This window comes from Sprattus sprattus (assembly GCF_963457725.1).
Source record: "Sprattus sprattus genome assembly, chromosome: 20".
In the NCBI taxonomy this organism is placed as follows: domain Eukaryota; kingdom Metazoa; phylum Chordata; class Actinopteri; order Clupeiformes; family Clupeidae; genus Sprattus; species Sprattus sprattus.
Window position 1 is genome coordinate 20,528,987 of NC_137918.1, and position 26,942 is coordinate 20,555,928.

General features: G+C 40.9%; 2 protein-coding genes across 2 annotated transcripts; both read right to left on the reverse strand.

Annotated features, from left to right (window-relative positions):
- Positions 1–9,033: 9,033 nt before the first annotated feature.
- On the reverse strand, positions 9,034–15,137 carry LOC308381454 (ceramide synthase 2-like; the record flags this gene model as incomplete). Its single annotated transcript, XM_080859028.1, has 10 exons — positions 9,034–9,222; positions 9,335–9,491; positions 9,709–9,815; positions 10,527–10,655; positions 10,863–10,955; positions 11,888–11,938; positions 12,124–12,181; positions 12,285–12,403; positions 12,916–13,036; positions 14,968–15,137. The coding sequence occupies 10 exons, from the start codon at positions 15,135–15,137 to the stop codon at positions 9,034–9,036; spliced, it is 1,194 nt and encodes a 397-aa protein (XP_080715154.1).
- A 4,644-nt stretch (positions 15,138–19,781) lies between these two features.
- LOC308381976 (mitochondrial import inner membrane translocase subunit TIM44-like) lies at positions 19,782–26,737 on the reverse strand. Its single transcript, XM_080859651.1, has 13 exons — positions 26,702–26,737; positions 26,145–26,249; positions 25,855–26,031; positions 25,518–25,598; positions 24,338–24,487; positions 23,907–24,040; positions 23,599–23,684; positions 22,878–22,970; positions 22,652–22,776; positions 22,420–22,470; positions 22,215–22,304; positions 21,951–22,061; positions 19,782–21,252 (listed from the first exon to the last, which is right to left on the reverse strand). Exons 1-13 carry the CDS (start codon positions 26,729–26,731, stop codon positions 21,133–21,135), a joined length of 1,353 nt encoding a protein of 450 aa, XP_080715777.1. The 5' UTR covers positions 26,732–26,737; the 3' UTR covers positions 19,782–21,132.
- Between the last annotated feature and the right edge of the window lie 205 nt (positions 26,738–26,942).

Here is a 26,942-nt window from a genome sequence, read left to right on the forward strand (position 1 = left end):
AGCAGAGTGAATTGGAAGATTTCACCAGGAAACACCATCCTGGGAAGAGAGGAGTTTGATACCTCAGGAAAAACAGCTGAGTGTGTGAAGAGAGAGGGAGAAACAGCAGGGAGACACATCACTGTAGTGGAGGCACCCGGATGGTTTCGCATTCATTCTGTAGTGGAAACTCCTGAATGTGATAAGCAAGAGATTGTCCTCAGTGTGTCTCTGTGTCCTCCAGGACCCCATGCTGTACTGCTGGTCATTTATGCGCTCAAGTCATTCACAGAGACAGACAGAAGAGCAGTGCAGGAACACCTGGAGCTTCTGGGTGAGAGAGTCTGGAGTCACACTATAGTGCTGTTCACCTGTAAGGACTGGCCAGGAAGCACAACCATTGAACAGCACATCGAGAGAGAAGGAAAAGCTCTGCAGTGGGTTGTAGAGAAATGTGGGAACAGATATCATGTTGTAGAGATTAAGAAGAGTGATGGTGGCCAGGTGACAGAGCTGCTGGAGAAGATAGAAGAGATGGTGGCAGGAAACAGAGGCCATCACTTTGACTTCGATGCAAAGATTCTGAAAGAACTGATGATGAAGAAGAAGGAGGTCGAGAGAAGAGCAGAGGAGAGGAAGATGAAGGTGCAGATGCACAGAGAGACTCTCAGATCATCAGGTGAAGAGACATGTTCAGCTCTCAGACATACAAATGTACATACCACAGCTCTTATTTACTTAATTCATTCTCTCTCACACTCTCTATCAATCTATCTATCTATCTTTATGTCTCTCCCTCTTTAAACACAAATACATACATACAAGCCCCCCCAACACGCACACAATCATACACATTTATGTTTGTAATATTCTTTTAGACACATAAAGTAACTACTACCAGATCTCCCACATTGCTAGGAAACACAAAGAAAAATATACTCTAAAACACATCTACATGCATGAAAACACACACAAGATCATAGTTCATTTGACACTGTGGATGATTATTCTGTTACAGTAAAACCATAGGCAGGTGCATTAATATGAGGTTGCATGATGTCCAGTGTCTTTAGCAGTGTCATGATGTCTGTTTCCAGGTGGTGCTCCACATATCTCAGACATGAGGATTGTACTGCTGGGAAACAGAATGAATTGGAAGTTTCCACCAGGAAACACCATCCTGGGAAGAGAGGCGTTTGATACCTCAGGACTAAAAGCTGAGTGTGTGAAGAGAGAGGGAGAAACAGCAGGGAGACACATCACTGTAGTGGAGGCACCCGGATGGTTTCGCAATCATTCTGTAGTGGACACTCCTGAACGTGTTAAACAAGAGATTGTCCTCAGTATGTCTCTGTGTCCTCCAGGACCCCATGCTGTACTGCTGGTCATTTATGCGCTCGCGTCATTTAGAGAGACACACAGAAGAGCAGTGCAGGAACACCTGGAGCTTCTGGGTGAGAGAGTCTGGAGTCAAACTATAGTGCTGTTCATCTGTGATGCCTGGCCAGGTAGCACAACCATTGAGCAGCACATCGAGGGAGAAGGAAAAGCTCTGCAGTGGGTAGTAGAGAAATGTGGGAACAGGTATCATGTTGTAGAGAATGAGAAGAGCAATGGTGGCCAGGTGACAGAGCTGCTGGAGAAGATAGAAGAGATGGTGGCAGGAAACAGTGGAGGGTGGAGCATGGATGAAGGTCCTAATTGTAAGTATATTTTTTCATGTCATGAAAATTCCCCACTTGTGATTTGCATATATGTATATTTAAGTTTAACATAATATGAAATACAGATATTTTATAGAAATTCATCATAGTGCTATAATATTGATTGACTGTGCTTGACTAATATTAATTCCATATTTCCCCTGTCTGTACAGTTAAAGAAGGCCTACCTGTTGAATACTCAAGGGGAGATACTGGATATTACTCTGCTAAATCAGGCCTTGAATCTGAGCTCAGAAAACCTTTTCAGCACCTGAGTGCGGCTGGCTCTCAAGGCTTTGGACAACAGAAGCCTCCCTTGAGACCAGAGCATAGAAAAGCACCATGCGCTGAGCAGAAAGGTTAGTATACAGTTTTCGTCAAATTCAGTAAAATTCAGTTGCTCAAATCCCGCCCTCATAAAATGAATCATTACTCATTCACACATAAAATATGTTATCCATATGCATTTGTAAGTGATACAGTACATATGTTTGATAATAATAATCCTTAATCCTTATAAATATAATCCTTTGTATGTTGTCATGTACATCTTTCTTTTAGTCTTTGAAAGAAAAGTTCCATTTGTGGATGAGTCGACAATAACTGTGAATTATGATGAACGCATCGGACGTGGCTCCTATGGATCAGTCTACAGAGGATCATACCAGGGAACTCCTGCTGCTGTCAAGAAGATAGAAATAGGAGACAATCTAGTGTCTACAAATGAATTAATTATACCTTGGTAAGACTATGTGTTTATACATGTTTATGTAGTATGCCTTAGGTGTTTTACATTGAAGAGGGACTTGTACCCTATGCCTTTGTGGTTGAAATCATTAATCTAATAAAGCTCATACAAAATCAACCTGAAGCTATGATTCTTACACATTTCATCTAACGTGTGGAGACGATTTAAGACATCTGAACAACAAAATATAGAAGATATTCTGTATGAATGATCATTAGCAATCAGTTCTTGTACCTAAAGTATTTCTTTCTTCAGGCGTTTGTCTCACCCCAACATCGTTCGGATGATTGCTGTAGCCAGAAGTGATACACACGTCCTCATTGCTAATGAGTATATCCATGGAGCCAACTTGCAGGAGGTTCTTTACAAAGGCAGTCCCATCAAGGTAGTGTATTATCATATTTGGTGTTTGGTGAAATATATACAGTGGTGCTAGAAACTAAGAGAACCCCTTAGAGAATACTGACAATCTGCATAAATATGACCTAAAGTCAGTACGTTTACATGATGGCATTTATCCGATAATGGCTTTAGTCGAAGTGTGCTATCCATGGGGGGCAACTGCTATTATCGCAAAGTACATGGCAGTGAAAAATTGGAATCATTGGCCGCGTCTGTTCAAATCAAATGTGGAATGTTTACAAGGGGGCACCTGCTACCTTTGATTATACAGTACATAAGTTGTGAAATGAAACAAAAACACATCACAGTTAAAGTTGTATTAGTATTGATTGATTCACATCGATTAGGGATGCACGATCCGCTTTTTTCACCTCCGATACCGATATCTGGTGTTTAGTATCGGCCGATACCGATCCGATACCGATATATAAAAAAACATCGCAAAATAATAAATAGCTTCAGATAGCAGATCCTTTCACTCGCTCCATTTTGTTAACACTGTAAGCTCCGCATGGTGTGTTGCTTGTGTATGACGTCACTCACAGTGCACAGCATAGAATTACACTGAATAGATAGTGCATCCCTAACATCGATATGAATGGATGACATGACTAACAAGTGGTAGAAAAGTCATATGAAAATATGTGTTCAGTGAATTAGCGCATTCTGTCCAAAACAGTCGCAGTCAACGTTTTTCTAATGTCAACACATTGGTATAGGCTACCACATAACTATCATCTGAAATATCACGGTATGTCGAAATAAATCTTTGATCTAAACAGAATATTCAGTATGGAATGGGAATAGATCAGAGCAGTATCTTTTATCGCTTTTGACACATATGCCCTGATTGCTTTGTGCAGGTGAAGTTTCCTGTGAAAATAGGATAGTATTCTCTCCATGAATTCGCGGCCATCTGAACGTCCTTATACGTGTTTAAGGAGGGGTTGTAAAGGTGCTTGTATCTATTCGGGCCTTTTGTGTTATGTGTGTTCATAATCAACAAATGAAGCTTGTGAGACAGTCTGCAGGATATTAATAAAAAATGTGCCATTAGTATGAACAGTTGAGATCATAGTCTCTGGTTGAGACAAAAAAAAAGATAGGAGATGCCTGTAATTTTCATCATAGGTATACCTCAACTATGAGAGACAAAATGAGAAAAAAAATCCAGAAAATCACATTGTCTGATTTTTAAAGAATGTATTTGCAAATTATGGTGGAAAATAAGTTGTTGGTCACCTACAAGCAAGCAAGATTTCTGGCTCTCACAGACCTGTAACTTCTTCTTGAAGAGGCTCCTCTGTCCTCCACTCGTTACCTGTATTAATGGCACCTGTTTGAACTTGTTATCAGTAGAAAAGACTCCTGTCCACAACCTCAAACAGTCACACTCCAAACTCCACTATGGCCAAGACCAAAGAGCTGTCAAAGGACACCAGAAACAAAATTGTAGACCTGCAGCAGGCTGGGAAGACTGAATCTGCAATAGGTCAGCAGCATGGTGTGAAGAAATCAACTGTGGGAGCAATTATTAGAAAATGGAAGACACACAATGATAATCTCCCTCGATCTGGGGCTCCACGCAAGATCTCACCCCGTGGGGCCAAAATTATCACAAGAACGGTGAACAAAAAATCCCAGAACCACACGGGGGGACGTAGTGAATGACCTGCAGAGAGCTGGGACCAAAGTAACAAAGGCTACCATCAGTAACACACAACGCCGCCAGGGACTCAAATCCTGCAGTGCCAGACGTGTCCTCCTGCTTAAGCCAGTACATGTCCAGGCCCCTCTGAAGATTGCTAGAAAGCATTTGAATGATCCAGAAGAGGATCGGGAGAATGTCATATGGTCAGATGAAGCCAAAATAGAGCTTTTTGGTAAAAACTCAACTCGTCGTGTTTGGAGGAGAAATAATGCAGAGTTGCATCCAAAGAACACCATACCTACTGTGAAGCATGGGGGTGGAAACATCATGCTCTGGGGCTGTTTTTCTGCAAGGGGACCAGGACAACTGATCCGTGTAAAGGAAAGAATGAATGGGGCCATGTATCATGAGATTTTCAGCAAATGCATGATAAAGCAGATGAAACGTGGCTGGACTTTCAGCATGACAATGATCCCAAACACACCGCCCGGACAATGAAGGAGTGGCTTCTTAAGAAGCATTTCAAGGTCCTGGAGTGGCCTAGCCAGTCTCCAAATCTCAACCCGATAGAAAATCTGTGGAGGGAGTTAAAAGTCCATGTTGCCCAGCGACAGCCCCAAAACAGAGCATATATAATTTGCAAATAAATTCTTTAAAAATCAGACAAATGTGATTTACTGGATTTCTCATAGTTGAGGTATACCTATGACGAAAATTACAGGCCTCGCTCATCTTTTAAAGTGGGAGAACTTGCAAAATTGGTGGCTGACAATACTATTTTTCCCCACTGTATATGTGATGTGAAGCTCAACAGGATGAGTCTTTCAGAAGGACAATGACTCTCAACTGTTGTGTGGGACTGTTGAATGGCTCATGGAAATGTTTGATTATAGTCACTGTTGTGCAGGGGGTTCGCACCATATACTGGAGGGAGGGTTCAGACTTTTTCACACAATGATGGTTATTTCATGTGGGATTGGTGAAGAGTGGAATACATGAGTAGACATTTTTTTTGTAGATTAATATCCCATTGGCTTCTCTTTATCAGTTTTGATGAAGTATAAATCACATTTTAGGTGACATTAATGCAGATTTTCGGGTTCACAGACTTTGTGGCACCCCTGTTAATAAAATTACAACATAGTAAAGAATTCCTAAAAGTATTGCTCTATAACTCTTTAAGTTGCAGGATGAGGATAAGCTGTTTGTGGCTTTAGATATTGCCATGGCTGTTGAGTACATACATGGAAAAGCAATCATCCACCAAGATCTGAAACCAGCGAATGTAATGGTTAGTGACTTGAACCATCCCTCATTTTTTTTAAGGGATGGCTATACTATGTTCTTCCTCGTATTCATATTAATTCTCAACACTATTCAGCTTCATAATTATGCCATATCAGATCTAAAGGTTTTAGACCTGAGAAACAGAACAGAACGGAAAGTCTAATTAAAAGTTTACATTTAATTTACAAAATACTTTCTAATTATATCTTTGCAAGATTGCCGCAGACAACACAAAGGCCTACCTGACTGATTGGGGCTTGGTGAACCTGAAGGAAACGGTGTCCATAACGACAGGAAGCCGTCAATCAGGAGCTCTCTGTGGCCCACTGGGAGGAACTCCACCCTACATGGCACGAGAATGCCTGGTAAAGTGTTATAAATGCAGCACCATGTCAGACATGTGGTCTCTTGGCATCACTCTTCTGGAGATGTTCACCAACTCTCAGGCCTGGTCTTACAGTAGCCTGCGGGAGCTGCGTCGTCTTCTTCTTAAAAGAAAACCTCCTCTTGCTCTGACTAGATTACAGCCTACTCTTCATGACATTGTGAAACCATTGATAGAATATGAACCCAAGTCGCGCATGAATGCCAAAGACCTGGTGATACTGTTGAAGTCAAAAGTTGATCTCACCAAAAGATATGGGTACAAATGGTAGGAAAACAGGAGTGAAGGATCAAGAGTTATTTTTAAGCTGTTGCATCTGATATGTATTAGCATTGTATTATTATTGAATATATACTGTATATATAAATGACATTCCTCCAGATGTAAATCAAGTGCATTCTGCACTGTGAAAAAGTCTCTCTTTGTGAGTGTCCTGGGCTCTGTTAATGGTAAATAATACAAATGTCTCCATTCAGTCAATTCAAACCAAGCAGAGAATGGAGAAGAATGAGGACAATCAAATGCCACACAGTCAATCATGATTCGTAGCCATGGCAACACCCAGACAGGGAAAGGACTTGGTTGTTTGTGTTTGACAGGTTTAGGCAAAAAAGATTTTTCAACTTTTTATACCAGCTGTTTAAAATCTGAGCACTAAAGAGCTTGTCAGGTTGTGTCATATTCCTTTTTTGAATGATCGTAGATAGAGTAGATTTTTTTTGTATATACCTGTATATATTTTTTAACATTATTTCTATCAGACATGTTTCCTTTACAATCATGATGACCTTAGTAGGTAGTAGATAGTAGCACACATGTATATGTTTAGTACCGTACTGTCTAAAAGTATTTTTATCATCGCGATGCAAATGCCATGTGTGTATAATGATAATCTGAATTAAAGTTCATGCTTGTGAAATAAATGCATTTATATGTTTATGATTGTGTGTTCAATTTATGTGCATGTGGGCTATAGTGGTTCACGATGCTGTGCTCACAATTTCGGAACAGCGGGCTGTCGGAATAATGGGCTTTCGGAACATTGCCATGGAACTAAATTAAGCAAATGACTTAATATAAACGGACCGACTCATCTGAAATGTCAACAGTTCAATAATCATGACAGAAAAAGCATTACCGGACACTGCCAATATGGGGAGATGAACGTTAGCCTACGTGTCCTACCATAAAGTTGTCCCCGCCCAACAAACATTGGAAACAAAAAAACAAAATTAGATTTTTTTAAATATAGTAATATGAAATAAACGCACGACGACACAAGCGGTGCTTATTATAAACGTAAAACAATGTGCTTTTTAAGTATTGGAAAATCATGATCCCCCTATTCCTCAAAGCCTAAGGCCCCCTTTACACGGAGTCTAGTTTCACTGAATCGGGTTCATTTTTCACACGAATCAAATCTTTTAATTCCGTAAGGACGGAGCCTGGTAACGAGAGATTTGCGTAAAGACCGACTTTAGTACCTCCCCCACGCCTGTTGGTGGCGCTTTAGCGCTGCTACAGACAACTGAAAAAACGTAGAAGACAGGAGGACACGGGTAAACAGCCAGTAGACAAGCTACAACTAGCAACGTTTAGCCTAACCGCATAGCCTACATTTAATCTGCACAGTAATACATTATGGTGGTTAATAAAATCGGTGCTCAGAGCAGACTATAGGTTATGCGAAAATGAATTCTATTTTCTATTGATAATAAAGAGTCTGGAACAGTGCAACATGACATGTCTGTCATCCCGTTTCCCATGAGGCTTTGCGCCGACCATTCTACATTATTTTATGAACAAAAAAGCTAAATAATTCGCTGGCCAATTTATATTTGTGGTCATGAAAGTTATTTGACGTCTGAATAAAAAGAATTAGATCAAGATAGGAGGCTTAACAAAAATCAGTAGGCTGGATTAATGAGAGTGAGTTCGAGACACACCATGAGTGAGATGTAGAGAGACAACAGGTGTTAAATATATATTGGTTGGAGATGGCAATGGGATCACGTCGGACAATGACGTCATCAGGTTGCGTGAATCCGTGCACACGAACACCAGCCACCGTACCGATTCAAATCTACTCACTTTCTACCCCCGATTCGATTCGCTGGAGATACCGTGTGCGGATAGAGAGTGTTCGTCTAAATGATAGGGCTATCTGTATTAGTTTCAGCTCGGACGCAGACAAACTCGACTCCGTGTAAACTACGCTTGAGAGACATAAACTCCAGAATTCCGGACCGTTTTTTCAAGTTTGGGGTGCTCATTGGAACTGCAATGTCAATTTGTATAAATACCAAAAATAGAAAAAAAATTGACACTATTTTGTGTACACAGATAATTCAGACCGAGCTCTAGTGTAGGCTTATATTTACAATGACTGTAATTAAATACAATAAGAAGGGTATATATTGTTAAATTATCAATGTGGACAAATCCAACCCAGTCATTTATCAGTCACACACCCTGCCCGGCAAATTACCTTGCGGATGATTCCCGCAGTAAATTGTGTAACTTCATGAAACAACATGTTAGAGGTAGTGCAAAGACCATATACAATACATATACAAAACTATATACAAAATATCTACAATGCCACTACAATATCCTGTGGTTCCCTCAATTTGTTTTAACATTAAATGTGTCCTTTAAAACCACCCACAAGCTAACCTTACTTTTATAACAATTCTGTCATGAAGATATGAAATGCATGGTACACACTTAATTTATTTTGTGTGCCATTAGTTCGGGGGTGTTACTGTAAAGTCCTCAGTATGATGCTCAGATGCAATGGTCAGATGTACGTCCAACAATAGAGACCATATTGTTTGTAACGGCTGTGCTCTCCAAGTCAGCTAGAGGCTTGAGAAGCTTATCTTGACTTGGGCAGTCTGGAGGATGAGTTGGCTCTCTGACGTGTGAGGGTGTTCAGCACACAACTGCTGGTTAAGCTGGACAGTTTAGAGTTTAGGACCACTTCTCTTTTCTTCCAAGATGACTGCTCCTCATCACAGTCTTCCTCATCTTCTAGACTGTCATCACTGCGTTCATCTTTTTCCAGCTGATGATTGAATAATAACTTAATTAACCTGAATGACTCGAGAACAAATACATTGTAAATATATCACTTCACTTGATGTTTTGATCTTGAGCAAGTATATGTTTGCACCCACCTTCCCCAAAAAGAGAAATTTATACACCATCCGTAAAATCAGCCAAGCCCAGAAGATGTGTAGTGCTTGCAGAACCAACAGCAGGGCGTTAAAAAAGTAATAACCCATAAAAGGCTGGAAGATTTCCATGGACAAGTTGAGGGTTGTATTAATTATTCTGAAAAGAAAAAAAAAAGAATTTGTTTGTGGAGATGATGGAATTCACTCTATTCACAAAAACAGTATTTATATGGTCATCATTCTCACCTTCATCTCATAATCAGTCATCAATGCATTGATAATTGATGTTAAATAATTAGCAATTATGTGGTTATAGTTAAAACACTCATCTCCTAAATCTCTTGACACATCAGTAAAGTCAGCAGAAGCCTCACTTGCTGGGAAATACCACAAGCCGTGTGACCAGGAACACGACTGCAAAGATGACAAATAGGGAATCGCACGTCTTCTTCCAGCCAGCATAGTTGAACATCTTGGCAGACTGATCAGAAGCAGGAGAGACACACCAAGGCAGATACGCATCTTAAAGCACATTATTACACGGCTCTTCTTAATGCTGTAGAATGCTTCATTCACTTGAATGGGGCTTCCCAACGTTCTGCGGTCAACTATTTTCCGATAACTGACCGTTGCTATGCAGTTAATGACCGCTGTCAAGGAAAGTGGCCTTTTTGCCTCTGATTCACATCTTTCGTAGCACTCCGCAAGTAGTACGGTAACTTATCAATGGAGTTTCAGCGGACGGTTGAGCAGCTGTGTTCTAAAGAATGTTCAACTGTCTTTGAAGTTCAACGTCTTTGGCGAACTATTTCTCTCCTTTTAAACACTACGTATAGTAACAAATGCATTGTAAAAAGACACACGGTGTTAAGTAATTTGTTTGTTTTAGTTGTAACCGTATAATAAGTGGGATAATGTATAGAACGCCGGTCATTGTCGGGAAAATAAGCCCCTTCAGGGTGAAGCAACACCCCTCCGCTTTCGCGTCGGGGTGCTGTTCGCCCTGTCGGGGCTTATTTTCCCGACAATGACCTGCGTTCTATACATTATCCCTTACTTATATAGCTACTGTGATTTAAATGACATCAAAATGGATACCATTCTGTTGGCAGTTAAGACCACTACAGAGATACCACTTTCCTGCCTTGATCATGAAACCCTACAACCCAAGAGCTTCATGAGTTGTTTTTACCTCGAGCAGGAAATCCGATGAGTCATGGACCAGCATGACCAGTGTACCAACACGGACGTAATTGGAGCAGTAGGAAAAGCCCAGCAGGAAAATGGTGGCAATGTGATGAACAATCTGCTCTTTAAAGTCCTGAGGAAATAAGGCCAAGTAATATAGCATGAAAATCAGTTTGCTGAGAGAACACTATGATGCATGAGGCTGGTTTCTTAGCTCTGTCTCCTGCTCAATCTCTTCCTTTTTCACAGTGTCCCTTAGCTAAAGGATAAACATATCTTCAACATCTATACATGCTCAAAACATATATGCAAAGCCAACAGTCCTCAGAGGAAAACTTACTTTGCGTTTGACATCCACAGACACACAGAGCAGAAGAGACCAGTAGAAGCCCAGCTCTATGAGATAATACCAGAAGTGAGCTTGCTCCACATGCTACGAAAAGACAAAAGAGGACTCTGATTTCATTGATGATTTAACATGAATATCTCAGAGTTTATGCCGAATCAAACACATAGGTACAGAGGAATTAAATACTCAGACCATTTGCATCAACAGTCGATTTCATGGTTTGAAGGAGTTCATTTGTGTTATACAAGTTGTCATTTGACTAGTGGTTGGCGAAACAGTGGCAAATCATTTTGAAGAGCCACAGTAATGTGAAGTGGCTTTCGAGTATTCAGTTGAATGCCAGCCAATGCAAGTCTGGACGTACCATCTGATCAGAGACCTTTTTATTTCTTATGTAAAGTAGTATTTATTATAAAGTATTTATTTATTTATTGTTAAAACTAGTTCTCTATTGCTCGTAGCTTGATTGTTCTTTCCTTTGCACGTCACTTTTGATAAAAGTGTCTGCTAAATGTAAATGTATATGGAACTTAAGCATTTTATGTTTATGTCCCTTCTAACTCCAAATAGGTCATTAATCAGACTGATGTTAACTTGTCAATAATATTGATAGCTCTTCCGTACATATGACACAAAAAGAAAGATTACTTAGAATATTATAAATAAAAATGTTATACTGTATAAGGACTGACCAATTGGTGTAAAGAAAATGTTTTGAATCTGAGGGAGAAGTCCTTGACACCATATAAGCCACACTTCCTAATAGCTCTTTTGTTCTGACCAGGATCAATCAAGTCACACTTCTTCATAACTGTTTTCTGAGCGCAGTCAACCTGGGCTGCATTCCAGAAGTCTCAGATTTCTCTCTATCTTCAAAGGTGCTTCACTAAAGAGCAAAACACCACATTTCTTTAGTTGAAAAGATACAGAACAGACCAACGCTATCACATGGCAATGTAAAAAGGACAGAAGCTAGATGAGTGATGTGGGAAGGGGCAGTGTCATCTGTAGGCTACCTGTTGTGGGTAACCCCTCCAGCACTCTCTCTGATCCCAGAACCACGGCTTCTGCAACGCAGGAACAAACATTCAGAAGAAGGTGGGCTTTCTTTTTTTTACAGAAAGCTGAGGAATGTTTTAAAATCGTGATAATGTAATGCAGGATTGTCTCTCTTTTCATTAATGTCGATATTGCTAATATTTTTCATCTAAGCAGCTCTGAACAACTGGATGAAACCATGAGAAGTACTTACATCAATCAAAGACAGAAGTCCGAAAGAGAACGACATCAGGTAGAAAACAAACCTCCAGCTAGAAATTGAAATCAAAATAGTTGAAATATTTGAATAAATATTTAAATAACAATGAGGCAACCTGATACCATTTGTAAAAGAAAATAAGTAGAAGAGCTTACCAAGCCTCACAGAACTTTTTGGTACTGCTTGGTCGGTCCAAATTCCGCCGGTGACGGAACCAGAACTCAACTTGTCTCTTTGTGAAACCACTCTGCTTCACCAGTGCAGTCATCTCACTCTAAACAAAGCACAGAATCACTGCAGGACACTGGAACACACAGGCTTAATTATGATCACAAAAGAGGCACTGCTCAGAAACATTCACCAGTTTTAAAAAAAACTTCACTTCATTGTATGAAAATAGTTCTGACAAATGTAGTGAAAACTGCTTTTTCAATCATTTCATTAAAAAAAGGGAAACTTAATAAACAAATTCAACCATAAAGGGACAATAAAACCTCTCCCTATATAAAGTTTTGTCCATTTAAAAATGTATTTCATACACCGCTAAATTGTGTTGTAAAACATAGAGGCATTTTATGGTCAGTCTTTTATTTTGTTACAGAAACAAATCTAAAGTAAAAATGAGAAAGTGTGAAAATACTTTTACAGTGGGCCACAGACCTATGTGGAGGTGTCCTATTTCCCCTGGCCTGTGTTCACAATTTAGGCTTCTCATAGAACTGAATTTCACCACAAGAGGGTACCTTCTCTTGTCGTGAGGCACATCTTTGGGGTAATGAAACAAACCTGTGATGGTTCCCGAGGATGATGCTGCGTGTAAAAAGCCTCCAGTTTTGGAGAGGGGAAGACCGGTACCCTTATTCGATCCCGAACTCCAAGGTGCCTACTTAAGGGCACTGCTATGCACCTGGAAATATTATAATAGACATACCCTTACAGTTCAAGCATTCACCCATGCTAACACATGAAAACATTATCAGTCATGTTATATTTCAACGACAAAACTCAAAGCATATTTTTAATGACAGATGACACCAATATTGTCAAATGCAGGTGTCAGCAAACCGGACACACTGGTGGAAATGTATCGCGGTTTCGTAATATGGAAGCAGGCCACCAGATGGCAGTAGCCAGACCTCTGTGATCTCTTGTCTTTGCTATGAAGGTTTTTGTCAAAACATCTTTTCAAAAGCCTGATACACTGACACTGCTAAGGACCAGGCCCTAGTATTCTTCCACACATTTAGCTCTGTAACCACAGTTTTACTTTACAGTCTAGACTGTCAGAGGGCATTTGACAAATTGTATGACATCAAAATAGTCACAACGATAACCATGGCAATCATGCAGATACAGTGAAAAGATGCACTAAACTGGATGAATGCAGACTGTTGGGTATGAAATTACACCTGGGCTAATCAGGAGAAATGGAATAATAGTCATTAGAGTCTTTGTCACTCTGTGAGGAAAACACAGTAGAACCAGAGGGAACATGGTGGAAACGGCAACAAAAAGGGGTGAGAATTGAATTAGTGCCATTCAGATTTTGATGGCCGAGTCGATGCATATAGAAGAGATAATGCCTGTATTCTAGGGCACTGGGGACATGCAAATCTCCATCCTGTCAACCGACATTGACAAGCAAATGCTGTTTCCAGTGAGCAAAGCACATATACAGTATTTACATGTGGCAGTCAATGTCTCAGGTCAGAGAGAGGTCAGGACTGTTCTAGCATTTAACTTAGATTTTGGACTACACATGATCTATAAAAATGAAAGCAGTACAACAAATAAGTACATCCTGGTATGACCAGAAGAACATTATGACTTTACGGGACCTTGCTGCTATGTGGTAACCATGGTCTGAGCAGGATAATGGCCTACAAGGTGTCCTGATATGGGAAAATAATGTTCTTTGCACAGGAAACACAGCAATTTGTTGATTTGTTTTTCCTTGTCCATCATTTCAACATATGGCAGCAGCCATGATCTTATATGTATATGGATGTGGGCCCCTGTTAAGGTAAGGAATTGAGGTAAGGAATTGATTGTGGAAAGATCTGAACCACATATGGGACCCTGAGCAGTGCTGAGTGTTATTGTGTGTGCCTGAGTCTACAAGTCTTACGTGATCCAGTGAGCCATAAAAAGTCTTTTCTATGGGCTTCAAAGAGACTGTGGAAAGGGGATAAAACACCCCCTCTGCACCTGCAGACCTGCATGTCAGTTGACACTATTGTTGTGTGTCTTGTTACCATGGGGAATAGCTGCTTTGGCAACAGCATCGTCTTTCCATCCCCCTAACTACCCCCTCCCTCAGCAGCACTAAACCCGTCTAAAACAACGACGAAAAACTTCCAAAACAAACTTTCAGGCAAACAGGCAAGCACCCATAATGGCACACTATCCTCTCTGTCTGTTTTCCTGCTTCTCCTTGCTGTTATTCAATAACATTAACCCACTAACACGTAACAATGAACATTTCTGGCCCACTCTGCTTCACACCTCCGCCCCGAGGCACAGCTCCCTTGGGCTGCCTCTCTTTACACACGCCAGCGCACCTGCTCTGAAGCATGGCACTCCAGTAACACAGGACAAAACATCCTGGTTAACGCGGAGCAGATGCCAATGGCGCGCCAACACATAAAGTGTCGAAAAGGGCTTTTGTTCCGCACAAGTGGCTCTGTTATTCCTTTCTCTTAAAAAGTATGCCGCCTATGTATAACAAGTGTGTAACAACATATTTTCAGTACTGGTCAAAGTACAGTGGATGTTATAGCCTTCTATTCTTTTAGAAGTGATACAAACAGCGTAATCCGGTGGAGTTAATCGAGTTACCTGTCAAAGATGTAGCGAAGGCCGATAAATGCAACGGCAATGGGCAGACACAGGGAGAGGTCTCTGGGACGAGGGCAGGGAGCCCCCGCCACCTTACTCATGTCCTCCCAGGTGATACCTGGTGGCAGCCAGTACTCCTGCCTCCACAGCCACTGGTCTAGTATGTCCATTCTGGAAGGCATTAGATATATGTGTGAGTTGTTTTATGCCCAGTGAATACTGCACTACACATACTCTGACCCAGTAATTGGATAAACACAACAACTGAATGCTAACACAAGTAACAGTGTAATATCAATCATAATGTGAAAGAAAAACTTCAGTGGTTTCTGAATAACTTATCTGATACTCTAACAGGACACAACACAACACAACACAACCTCACTCTGCCAGTATTTCTGATGACCATACTGGAAGGTTTAGTCGCGCATGATATAGGCCTATTTATTTCTTAATGTGCTTTCATATGAGGATTGGTTTTTTTCTGTTTTTGAGTTGGCTGTATCACTTTTCTGGTGCGCTATGCATTCTCATGCGATTATTCAAATTCACAAACGAAAAACAATGAGCAACTGCTACACAGTTGCATTGTTACTAGCCTACAGTGCATTGTAACTGAAAGGACGGTAAACGTATTTTACACAAATTAAATTGTTTCTCGTCAGTATAAATCAGTATTTTCTTCTTATTAGAAGTAGTCTATGAGTCAGTCTTTCTAGTCGTTCTTAGAATCACCCTTACCTGTGTGTCCTCCTGAAGTTCGCCGACCAGAGTACGGATTGATTATGCGAATAATTCAGAAGGTTTGGTATGTTGATGAATCTCAGATTTCCCTGGATAGCAACTGCCGGTTAAAATCCTGTAAAACTGTATCAGATTACTGTGATCAACACAGTGGGATCCTTGAAGCGGGCCACAACAGAAGATTGAGGAAGACAACAGTAAAGTATTTAATGCACGTTCATCGAAAAAAATTAAACATTTAAACAAACAAAAACAGTCCTATAGCGTAAATAAGACGAGTCTAAATGAAGCGAATTTCCCAGGCGTGAATACGAAGTTGTCGTAAATAACACTCTTTACAACCCAACATGTCAACTGTTATGCCTCTCTACACCTGTTGAAGGATTAGTATGGCACTGATGCGTGAAGCTCACCCTCAGTGCGGAGCCACAACCCATGGAGGTGTGGCATGAACCGTTCCTGAAAAGAGTGGTCATCTTACAGCTTCTTTAAGCTACAAACTGTTCTAATTCGATATTTCTGATGTGTTCATGAATATCATAACAGGATATATATATACAAGGATGTTGTTGCTTCACAGCAGCTTTAGCAGGCTATGGTCTCTTTCATCAGTTTGGTGACACATGAAAATGCAGATTATGTGTTCTCTTGTTTAATGATTCCATGAATTTAAAACATCACCTGCCAATGCATGTCTAAGCACACAAATGGCATTTGATGTATGTATTGAGCAAATCACAAACGTCTTACACAGAGTTGTATGAAGGATAAGATTTTCGTACCCCATAATCACTCCATAAAAATGCTAATAAGCCACTAAAGCTACATCATGTTACTCCCTGTGCGATCAGTATGTTGAGTGTTCAGGTAAAGACATGTGCGTGCGTAGCCACCCTAAAGGTGAAGACACATGTGCATTATGGGAGTGAATGATAAAATGAAACAGAGATAAGTGAGCCAACTGTCTGCAGATACAGTCTGAGATGGCATAGCTAAGATTCCTCTGTTGCTGCATGTCCACATTTATCAAATGTAAAGGAAGTGGCTATCTATGATTGTTCCCTCAGGTTGCTTGTCATGTTTACGGTTGAAAGGATAATATTAGCCATGATCAACCATAGCCATTATAAATATGAACCCAAATAATGGCTGTAGCTTTCAACAGATCAGCCTGCACTAGTCCTCATACAACTGCATCTGCATTCAACCCTTGACTGACAATCTCTCATATTTCCATTTTCCAGGAGATTTCCACTCTGTCATTAACTGTTCCAAGCATTGCCAGTCATTTTTAGAGCCCTAGATCAGCCACCCCTCTGCCCCCTCTCCAGGTTGGCACAGCCACCCCTCTGCCCACTCTCCAGGTTGGCACAGCCGGATGGATCAGCAACCCCTCTGCCCCCTCTCCAGGTTGGCACAGCCGGATGGATCAGCAACCCCTCTGCCCCCTCTTCAGGTTGGCACAGCCGGATGGATCAGCAACCCCTCTGCCCCCTCTTCAGGTTGGCACAGCTGGATGGATCAGCAACCCCTCTGCCCCCTCTTCAGGTTGGCACAGCTGGATGGATCAGCAACCCCTCTGCCCCCTCTTCAGGTTGGCACAGTCGGATGGATCAATGTGATGAGAGCAAGTGGAGCTGATGGAGCCAAGGGCCCAAATATGGGGCACTGGGCTTTGACCAGAGAACTCTCCTGACCGCTTCCTTTCCTTTGGCCTGACAACAACCAATGAACATACACCACCACTCCTGGAACCAAGGCAGCTTGAATCCTCAGGTATGGCAGACTACCCTCACTCAGTGGTGAGTCTTTTTGCAGAGCTTCCTCCCCCCCTCCCTGAAATGTGGCCAACCGTGACACTTGTAAGTCTGTCATGGCTCCCCTGCAGCATTGTACTCATCCACTCGGGCAGAACACTGTTCCTCTCTGTTCCTCACTAATGACGGAGGAGGGATTGGCACATTGCAGTCAGTCCATTGGCCCTAATGAAGTAACCCACACATGGGAAACCATTTTAATTGGATGACTAATTTATTTTCTAACTTTGCCAAGGCCCCAATGCTCTTTTCAAAGTCTGTGTTTATTACAACAAAAGGGCTTGTCAAGATTTGAAGTATGTATTATCAAAAGATTTACCAGAAAGCTTGCCTGTCAAAAATGTTCTGTGGATCCCAAGATTGAACTGAATCATACATTTGCATAGTCAGTCACAAGATGAAGAAGCCTCTGCAGTGGAGTCTCTTCATTGTCTATCACACGTACGTTTGATCCGAGCACTACTCTTAAAGCGGCAAGTTCTTATTTGAAAAAGCTCTCCAGTTTCTTGTAGGAACAATCAAGGCACAAGAACACTAAAGGGAATGTAAAGTCGATAAGGAAAGTCACCTAAAACAGAGAAGATATTTCCAACAAGATTTGTATTTCCTGGAGCAAATATCAGTGCATGCGAAGCATACAGTTAAAAATGTAAAATACACATGAAATAAATTATTCTCATAATACATAAATGAGAATAGGATGAGGAGAGAAAAGTGTGTAAAGATATTTGATGTAGACAAGTACAGGGAGAGTGAAATAAAGAAAGAGAAAATAGAGATAGAGGGAGTCAGTGAAAGAAAAAGAGAAACACTTAGAGATGGAATTCAGAGTGAGTGAAGGAGGGAGAAAAAAAAAGAAATGAAACAGATTTAGACATTATATATTAAGATAAGAGAGAAAGTAATAAGGCACCCGACAGACATATCTGATGTCTTCTTAATGAGTTGGCATGAGAGCTGTATCAAGGAGGGTTGGCATGCAGGGTTGGCATGCAGCAGGTGTTCTGCTCTGTCTGATTCTGTGTTGATGATGCACGCTTGGCTGTGTATGTCTTCTGAGTGTGTGCTATATCTCTCAGAACCATACCACATACCAATAGGTAGTGCACATATTGCAAGACATTTTTTTCACTTCTCTGCAAGAAGCGAAATTAATGGTCCCAATGGTTAGGAGCATGTGATATATGATACATCTTATTTAAAACATTATTTTCCATTACACAACCATCTTTGCCACTCAGTCGAAGTATATCATTCACAAACAAATTACAATTGTGACTAACACAAAGTATTTTTTTATGATTGACAAAGTCGTTATACCCAAAGTGACCACAAGAGGGCAAACCAGAAAACTGTCAGCTCCTAGCAGAACCAAATTGAACACCCATGTGCAGCATCAGTATGAAGCAGGTAAAGCAAGAACAACTCATTACATAATCCTGGTTGAAGACGTCATAGATGACCTATGAAGCCTATGTACTGATAAAATAATCAATATTTACATGAACATTTTGATTGTTGACATATGCATTTGAAAAGTATTCACATTAATGTGGGATTATGTTAAAAAGAGAAGGAGAGGAAGAGGAAGAACATGGCTACAAAGGCAAGTAATATCATTCAAATATCATTCACTGTGCTTAGAGCGGAGGTTCTCACTGTGCTTTTTTACTGATCCAGAGTAATGGTTGATTGTTGGCCATCAGAACTGAACAGCAAGGGGAAACCTGCTTGAGGCAACGGAAAACGTCTTGTGTGTTTTTATGGCCTATCCTAGATTAGACACGAAAGACAACTTTTTTTTGTTATTACTATCTGGTATTAAAGCAGCAGAATGCGGTGTTTTGGGATCACCCTTAAATTCATTTTGATGGTATACGTATGTTCATGTGAAGGACAGATATACACATCTCTAGTTCTGTGGTCAGAGGGTCCAAAAAGAAAAGGTTTCACATTGCAGCCTTGGAAACTATATTGTCAAAAGACACTACTTTTTAGGTAGTTTTTACAACACATCAGCTTTCTTTACTTCATCTTTGGTCTCCTATTTAAAAATGACACAAGTTTAATGACACAAATGGAGTTAGTATCACTGGCGGATAAAGTGAACAATGACCCTGTTCAGAAAACAGAGGCTTCCAAGACCCAAAAAAGACAAGCATAATACAATAAATATTAACGTATATGATTTATTTCTACATTTTGACACAGGACATTTGTATTAAAAAAATTCAGCATTAAATATTTAGACAGTCATACAGAGTCCCCTTTCTTAAACACCTCAAAATAGCTCCCTCTCATACATAGTCTGATAGTTCATGACGTGGGTAGTCTTCATTACACTGAAAATGGATTGGTGAGGATCTCCAGTAAGTCACATGATGACAGAATAAAGAAACTATTGGGACTAGTTTCCTTCTGTATCTCGGGATGAAAAAAAAAAGAACAACTACCTCTTGGGAGCCATCTTGAATGGCTTATGGGTAATATTATCCTGCACAGGAGAAAAACGCTCCACTACTCAACAGTGGCTGAGAAGAAGAACAAAATATCTCCTCTGAATGATGAGTCTCAATCAGCAGTTGAAAATGAGACTCACACTCACAAGTAGTGGGGGGCTGGGGGAGGTGGGCTGCTCACTTCATGATGTGGATGTGTAGAATACCAAATGGTAGTAGATGGCTATATTAGTATTGAGCTGGCCTTGATATGCTTGTTTAGATGTCAGCATCAGCCTGGCAAAGTTAAGGATGATTTTAAACATAGATGGCATGTTGAGCCATTTTCAATCGATCGAATGCTGATTTGTATAAAAATGGGAATTTTGTCAATATCAACATCAGCATTATGTGGTTCATCACAATTAAGTAATATTGTTTTATTTGACAGCTCAGAAAACCACATCTTATGAGTCGCTTGCAGAAGCGGCCCTAGTCATCATAGGAAACATCATATGAACCCATAAATAGTTACGACTTAGATGTGCTGACAGTTTGCCATGGTTCCTATTTCACATAACAGCTTAGTTATGATGGCTGTTTCAACTCATTTTGCACTTTGGTCCTTTCCACAACACTGCTGGGGTTTGAGGGATTGCGGTGTCTGGGTTCTCTGCCCATCGCAATAATACACTTGCACAGAACTTCACAAACCTCCGCCAAATATAGCTACACATTCGGAACACACTTGGAACACACTTTTTGAATAATCTAACAGCAAAAGTGGATGGCTTTATTTCTTTAACTAACATTTCCTTTTCTAGACTACCAAAAATGTTGAGAGCCACAACCATGGTAGGAAGAGCCACTAAGTGGTGGAACATTGGGGATCTGTTATCTTTTAAAGATGGAAATTAATTTAGCACACTTTGTTGCTGTCAGGGTAACTTAAATTAAGACATCCTTTTCAGCAGCTCATCCAGCACAAAGACCCTCCACTTGATGCCGGGACAACACAAACACACTCAATCCCCACCAAGAATGAGCATACAGGTGTATTATTAAATGAGTGATGGGAGAATGTGTGTTCAGAGAAGGTGTTGTGTGTTGTGTGTGTGAGCGCGTGCTTGGTCTCTGGCCTGGTCTTCACTTCTGAACCCAGCTCCTCAGAGCACCTGCTCAGTGCTGGAGGCAGACATGTCCAGCAGCCTCCAGGCTGCATGAGGGTTCAACTCCTCCTGGTCACGACACAGCGCCCACACGTACATCATCCTCAGGACCTTCTCCTGCAGGGAGGCACACAGACAGTATTAGTAGGGATAGGCGCGCTCTACTCCCAAAAAATATAAATGCGTTTTCAGGTGCGAGTAAAAGAATGTTAAATTTGAGAAGAATAAAACCGCACTCTCAAGCTTTTCTCATTAATATTAAGACCAGTTTATTTCCAGACGCGTTTCGGCCTTAAGCCATCGTCAGAGCACACAGACAGTACACAGTTATGACCTGCCTAATGCAATTAAAGCAGTTTAAGTTCCAATGACAAAACAAATAGAGGAGAAAACATTTATACTGAGAGACAAAGTAGTATGCAATCAACATAAAAGCTGCAAGGAGACATACTAGATCATCATATTTTGCTACAGAGACTGGAATCATGTTGATGTTGGCATCAAAGGCTGTGGCCCATCATGTCCATAATAAGCCATCCAATCACACCAGAGTAAGTTTTGGTGTTCCCAAAGGCTCCTTAACTCAGATACTTAACTTTCTCCCCACCTTATCCTCCATACATTTTGTATGTAGCATGTGTATACCATGTTATGTTTGTATGTTTATACAAATGGATGCTAGCATGCTCATCCTGATACATGTATGATTTAATCTGCCATGATCCATGATCCCCTGAATTTTGAAGACGGGACATTAAGTCCCTTGAATAAATCTGAACCCTATGCTGCTGGGTTTTAATTTCTACTGAACTCACCGGGTCTCCCTCCACAACCTCCCCTTTTGAGCTTCGGATCACCATGACGACCTGCGCCTGGAAGGTGATGATGAGCACAGGCCCCTGGTCCATGATTTTACCCATAGCCAGCTGAGAAAGAGAGAGAGAGAGAGAGAGAGAGAGAGAGAGAAATGACACGACATGAAAACAAACACAACAATAAAATAAATACAAATCTGATATGCAATCTAATCTTACATTTCAAAGGGACTCCCACGTTGCATGGGAGGCCTGTGTACTCACATCAATGTTGTCAATGTCCAGGATTTTAGACTGGAACTGCAACCCCATGGTAATGGCCTGCTTGATGGGGTGTGCTAGCTGGCTATATGTCTTCAATGTGAACGGAAGAAGAAAAGTACAAAAAAAAGCGGTTACAGTCAGACTTACATTTATACATCAACACTGACAAGTTTTTTTAAAGTATCTGTCAGCAGACTGAACTTACAGCTTCGTAACACCAGTCTTTCAAAACCTCCAGGTTCCCACGTATTATCGCCTGTGAATGGAAAGAGGGGCATCACAGTAAAGGAAGAATTAGAAATAATAGTAAATAGTATGATGCCATCAGTTTTTCATCTGGATTTACTAAGGCTTAATTCAAGATCCTCTTCACAGTCCTTAACAATTAGCATTGTTAAGACCTGACTTGAGATGAGGAAAAATGTTAGCAGGCTCACCTCCAGGATATTTGGGATGATGTCACGCTCACACTGCCGTAGGAACAAGTCCTTATCAAAGCTGGGATCTGCCTTCAGGATCTCCGTCAGCACCTCCGACATCTCTGTTTTAGAGAAAAGGCCTCCTACCCAAACAATCAAATAACAAACACAGTTTAATAAAGACAGAATTAGATTGGCTTGTTTAACTTTAGTATAGGCAAAGAGAATATCAAGTGTCAAGTACCAATAAGATCGGTGACTTTGTCTGTAACAGCACGGCTCGCCCGGACTAAGGCATTATCACTTTCATCATATTTCATCTTCATGTCAAAGAACCCTGTGAAGATAGAGTAAAGTCATATAGCTGATTTATAAATTACAAACATATTGAGACATCAAGACTTTCCTATCCTGACAACATAGAAACTGACAAAGTTTTAAAACGTATGGATTATAGAGCATGTTTGCAGGGCTCCTGGACCAGATAGGCAATGGGGCCATTGGATGCGTCTCTCTCCTTCACATGACCATATAGACTCAAAATAAGTTAAGGAATGCTACGAAAACTAGCTATCTACAAAAACATACTTTTAAACATTTGAATTGTATTTGCAATTGCTCAAAATTAAGCTTTAGAACTATCTGCTGTGACCTAATGAGTAATGCAGTAAAAAAAAATGACTTGATTTTTGATCTAATCCTAGCCGTCCAACTAGCTAACGGCCAACAAGTTTGACTCGCAAACACCACCAACAGCACATCTGGCACTGATAGAAGTTAGGCATTTTGCTAACTGGTTTATTTCGGAGAGATTTGGTGGGAATGGGATCTCTCCCCTTCATATGAATTTGTACCAAGAAAAAAGGAATTTGAAGATGCCCTAAAAATTCGCTACCTACATAAACATACCTAAAAACGAGTAAAAGCTTACATATCGACACTTGGACAAAGAAACGCCATCTTACTGTTAAAGACCATGTTGTTGTCCTTGAACTCCTTCCACTGCTGGGACCATTTTGAGTCCTTATGCAGAACAACACCAATTGCCTCTCTACAAAATAAAACATTTACATTTAGTCATTTAGTAGACGCTTTTGTCCAAAGCGAAGTACAAGGGAGAGAACAGTCAAGCTAAGAGCAATAACACCTGGTGTAACAATAAATACTGCTTTTTTCTCTCTCCAAGAAATAGAAAACGACATAAAAAATGTTGATAAAGATGATTGCCTTACGTAAAGAAGTTTATATCCCTGTCAGAGCACAGGAGACTTACTCGTTAGCTTCGAACACTCTACTCTCATTTTCTGCTCCTTTAAATGAGGACTCGCTCCTCTTCCGTAATGTTGACGGGGCTCGGTACGGACCGCTGTAAGGATCGTCTATCTCTTTCCTCACGGTTTCCATTCCCTAAAACAAAAAAGTGAAAAGGGAGATTTAACTCGGAAAGATTATTGAATTTATCACAAATACACAAAGTGTTTATGGCTAAGTCATATATTAAGGGACTTGCTCAGAATGTTTCTCCAGGTTTGTCATTCCACTACCAGACTCCAGTCATGCAATGAAACTAAGTAAAACATTTTCTTTCTTGACTTTTCACTTAGAGACACATTTCCAAACACCATGACATACATGGATGGTCAATCAAAATTTGAAATGGAGTAATGTTCTCGTCTTTAATGTACTTATTGAGGCGATACAGACCTGAGAGATAGCTCTGAAGGCGCTGGTCTTCCCCAGCGACTCTCCACTCTTAGAAACGGACTCAGCAGAGTGCTTTACGGTCTTGGCTGCCCCTTCCATGCCCTCCTTGATCTTCTTGCCCAGGTCAGTACGGCCAACCTCCTCCAAGCTCTGACAACCAGAACATAATGCACTCAGTCAGTACAGCAAAGCTACTCCCTGCTCGGACAACCAGAACATAATGCACTCAGTCAGTACAGCAAAGCTACTCCAAGCTCTGACAACCAGAACATAATGCACTCAGTCAGTACGGCCAACCTCCTCCAAGCTCTGACAACCAGAACATAATGCACTCAGTCAGTACAGCAAAGCTACTCCAAGCTCTGACAACCAGAACATAATGCACTCAGTCAGTACAGCAAAGCTACTCCATGCTCGGACAACCAGAACATAATGCACTCAGTCAGTACAGCAAAGCTACTCCATGCTCGGACAACCAGAACATAATGCACTCAGTCAGTACAGCAAAGCTACTCCAAGCTCTGAAAACCAGAACATAATGCACTCAGTCAGTACAGCAAAGCTACTCCATGCTCGGACAACCAGAACATAATGCACTCAGTCAGTACAGCAAAGCTACTCCCTGCTCGGACAACCAGAACATAATGCACTCAGTCAGTACAGCAAAGCTACTCCAAGCTCTGACAACCAGAACATAATGCACTCAGTCAGTACAGCAAAGCTACTCCATGCTCGGACAACCAGAACATAATGCACTCAGTCAGTACAGCAAAGCTACTCCATGCTCGGACAACCAGAACATAATGCACTCAGTCAGTACAGCAAAGCTACTCCAAGCTCTGACAACCAGAACATAATGCACTCAGTCAGTACGGCCAACCTCCTCCAAGCTCTGACAACCAGAACATAATGCACTCAGTCAGTACAGCAAAGCTACTCCAAGCTCTGACAACCAGAACATAATGCACTCAGTCAGTACAGCAAAGCTACTCCATGCTCGGACAACAATTGTGTCATGTACCAAACAACCAAAGTCTGCCATAGCAATCATAACAATCTTCTCACAAACCAACACTTTACACTGTTATGTATGATGTGGTATGATAATTAGAGGTTTAACCACCAAATCTGTAGTGGATGTTCTTAATAAGAAGTCAGATGAATACAGGAAACTACTTACCCCTTTTACAGTTTCGGAGAATGACCCCAGAGTCTTTTTCAGCACTTCAGATGTTTTCACCGTTTCAGACTCAATAGATTTCTGACAATAACAGACACAACCTTTGTGAAACACTAGTGCTTATTGATAACAGTGTCCATTTTAGTCTTATGTCTGAATGTATTATACCATTAAGGCCCTAGAGCATTCTACGCATACAGTAGGCTTATGTAGCAATTTATTGAGGATTCTATTTCATATTTTGACTGTAACCCATCTGTTCTTTGTAAGCGTCATGAAACATGTTAAACCTGCATCTTTATATGTTGCTTAGATTAGATGAAAATTCTTAACTTACATATTTCTTCCTGGCCTCTTGTAGAGCATCCGACTCTTCCAGCTTTTTAGCTTCTTCACGAAATCTCTTAATATTCTCGCTCATCTCCTTATTCTTGCTAAACTCTTGCTTTAGGGAGTCCACAAACCCCCCGAAGAAACCCTTTCGAGGATTCCCACGATTCGACGCATAACGATGCTAAAATGACCCAGCAACAGAGGAGAAAAGACACAATTAGGATGTAAAATCTGAAGAATTGTCTGCAACTTAGATGGCTAAGTGAGAAAACCATAACGTGCTGTGTAGCCCACCTGTAAGGAAACAGCACTGGCCCTATATATCCTATTGGCATCTCCTTTGTGGAATGCTGAAATGTATGAACGGGGAAGCAGGATCAGACTGTTCTTGGGAACCATCTGTAGAAGGAAATCAAACAAAAAATGCCATATGATTTTACAATTATCCTGGTTTATGTACATTCACTTCGTTTTAAGATGCAAACTGTGTGTTCGCCAGTTAGCTACTAGCCTAGTTGACTGAGGGGCATTTGTAATATCGGCGGTGGGATCATACAGCAATGAACACTTCACTACAAAACATGCATAACTGGACCTCGTAACCCAAGGTCGTACGTGAAAATGTGATCTTTTGCTGAATGAAGTGGGCGGCAACATGTGGAACTGAATGAATGGGTAACCTTAGTCCGCAATGCGTAATGATCGTTAGAGTCAACTGCTAAAACACGCTCTTGTCAACTCCTTTAACAGTGACTAGAGCAGTGACACATATAACGTTGACAATCAGCTGTATAATGTTTCAATTTACAACAGCATTGTTGGTTATTCAAGCAAATAAAGGTAACGCTCACCCCATAACACCGACACAAGGACGCCGCCATCTTGGAAAGCTGAACACACTTTTCGTCAGCTGACCTGCTGACGTCAACTTCACTACTCCCACTTCACCCATCCATTGGATAAACGTATATGGCGCATCTAAACCATTGAGATATATTCATTACGTACTCAGATGTATATGTAATAGGCCGGGAGCCAGGTCCAGTCCTCAGGATGTTTTTTTCACTATTATTTCCTATTATCTTATACCTT

What these genes read in the sequence shown, in the direction of transcription:
- LOC308381976 (XM_080859651.1), bottom strand. Translation starts at nt 26,731, where the DNA reads ATGGCGGCGTCCTTGTGTCGGTGTTATGGG. An exon ending in TCATCCCAAATATCCTGGAG is followed by an intron (nt 22,471 to 22,651) that starts GTGAGCCTGCTA and finishes TTCCATTCACAG; the next exon opens with GCGATAATACGTGGGAACCT. An exon ending in AGGTTGTGGAGGGAGACCCG is followed by an intron (nt 21,253 to 21,950) that starts GTGAGTTCAGTA and finishes GCCTCCCTGCAG; the next exon opens with GAGAAGGTCCTGAGGATGAT.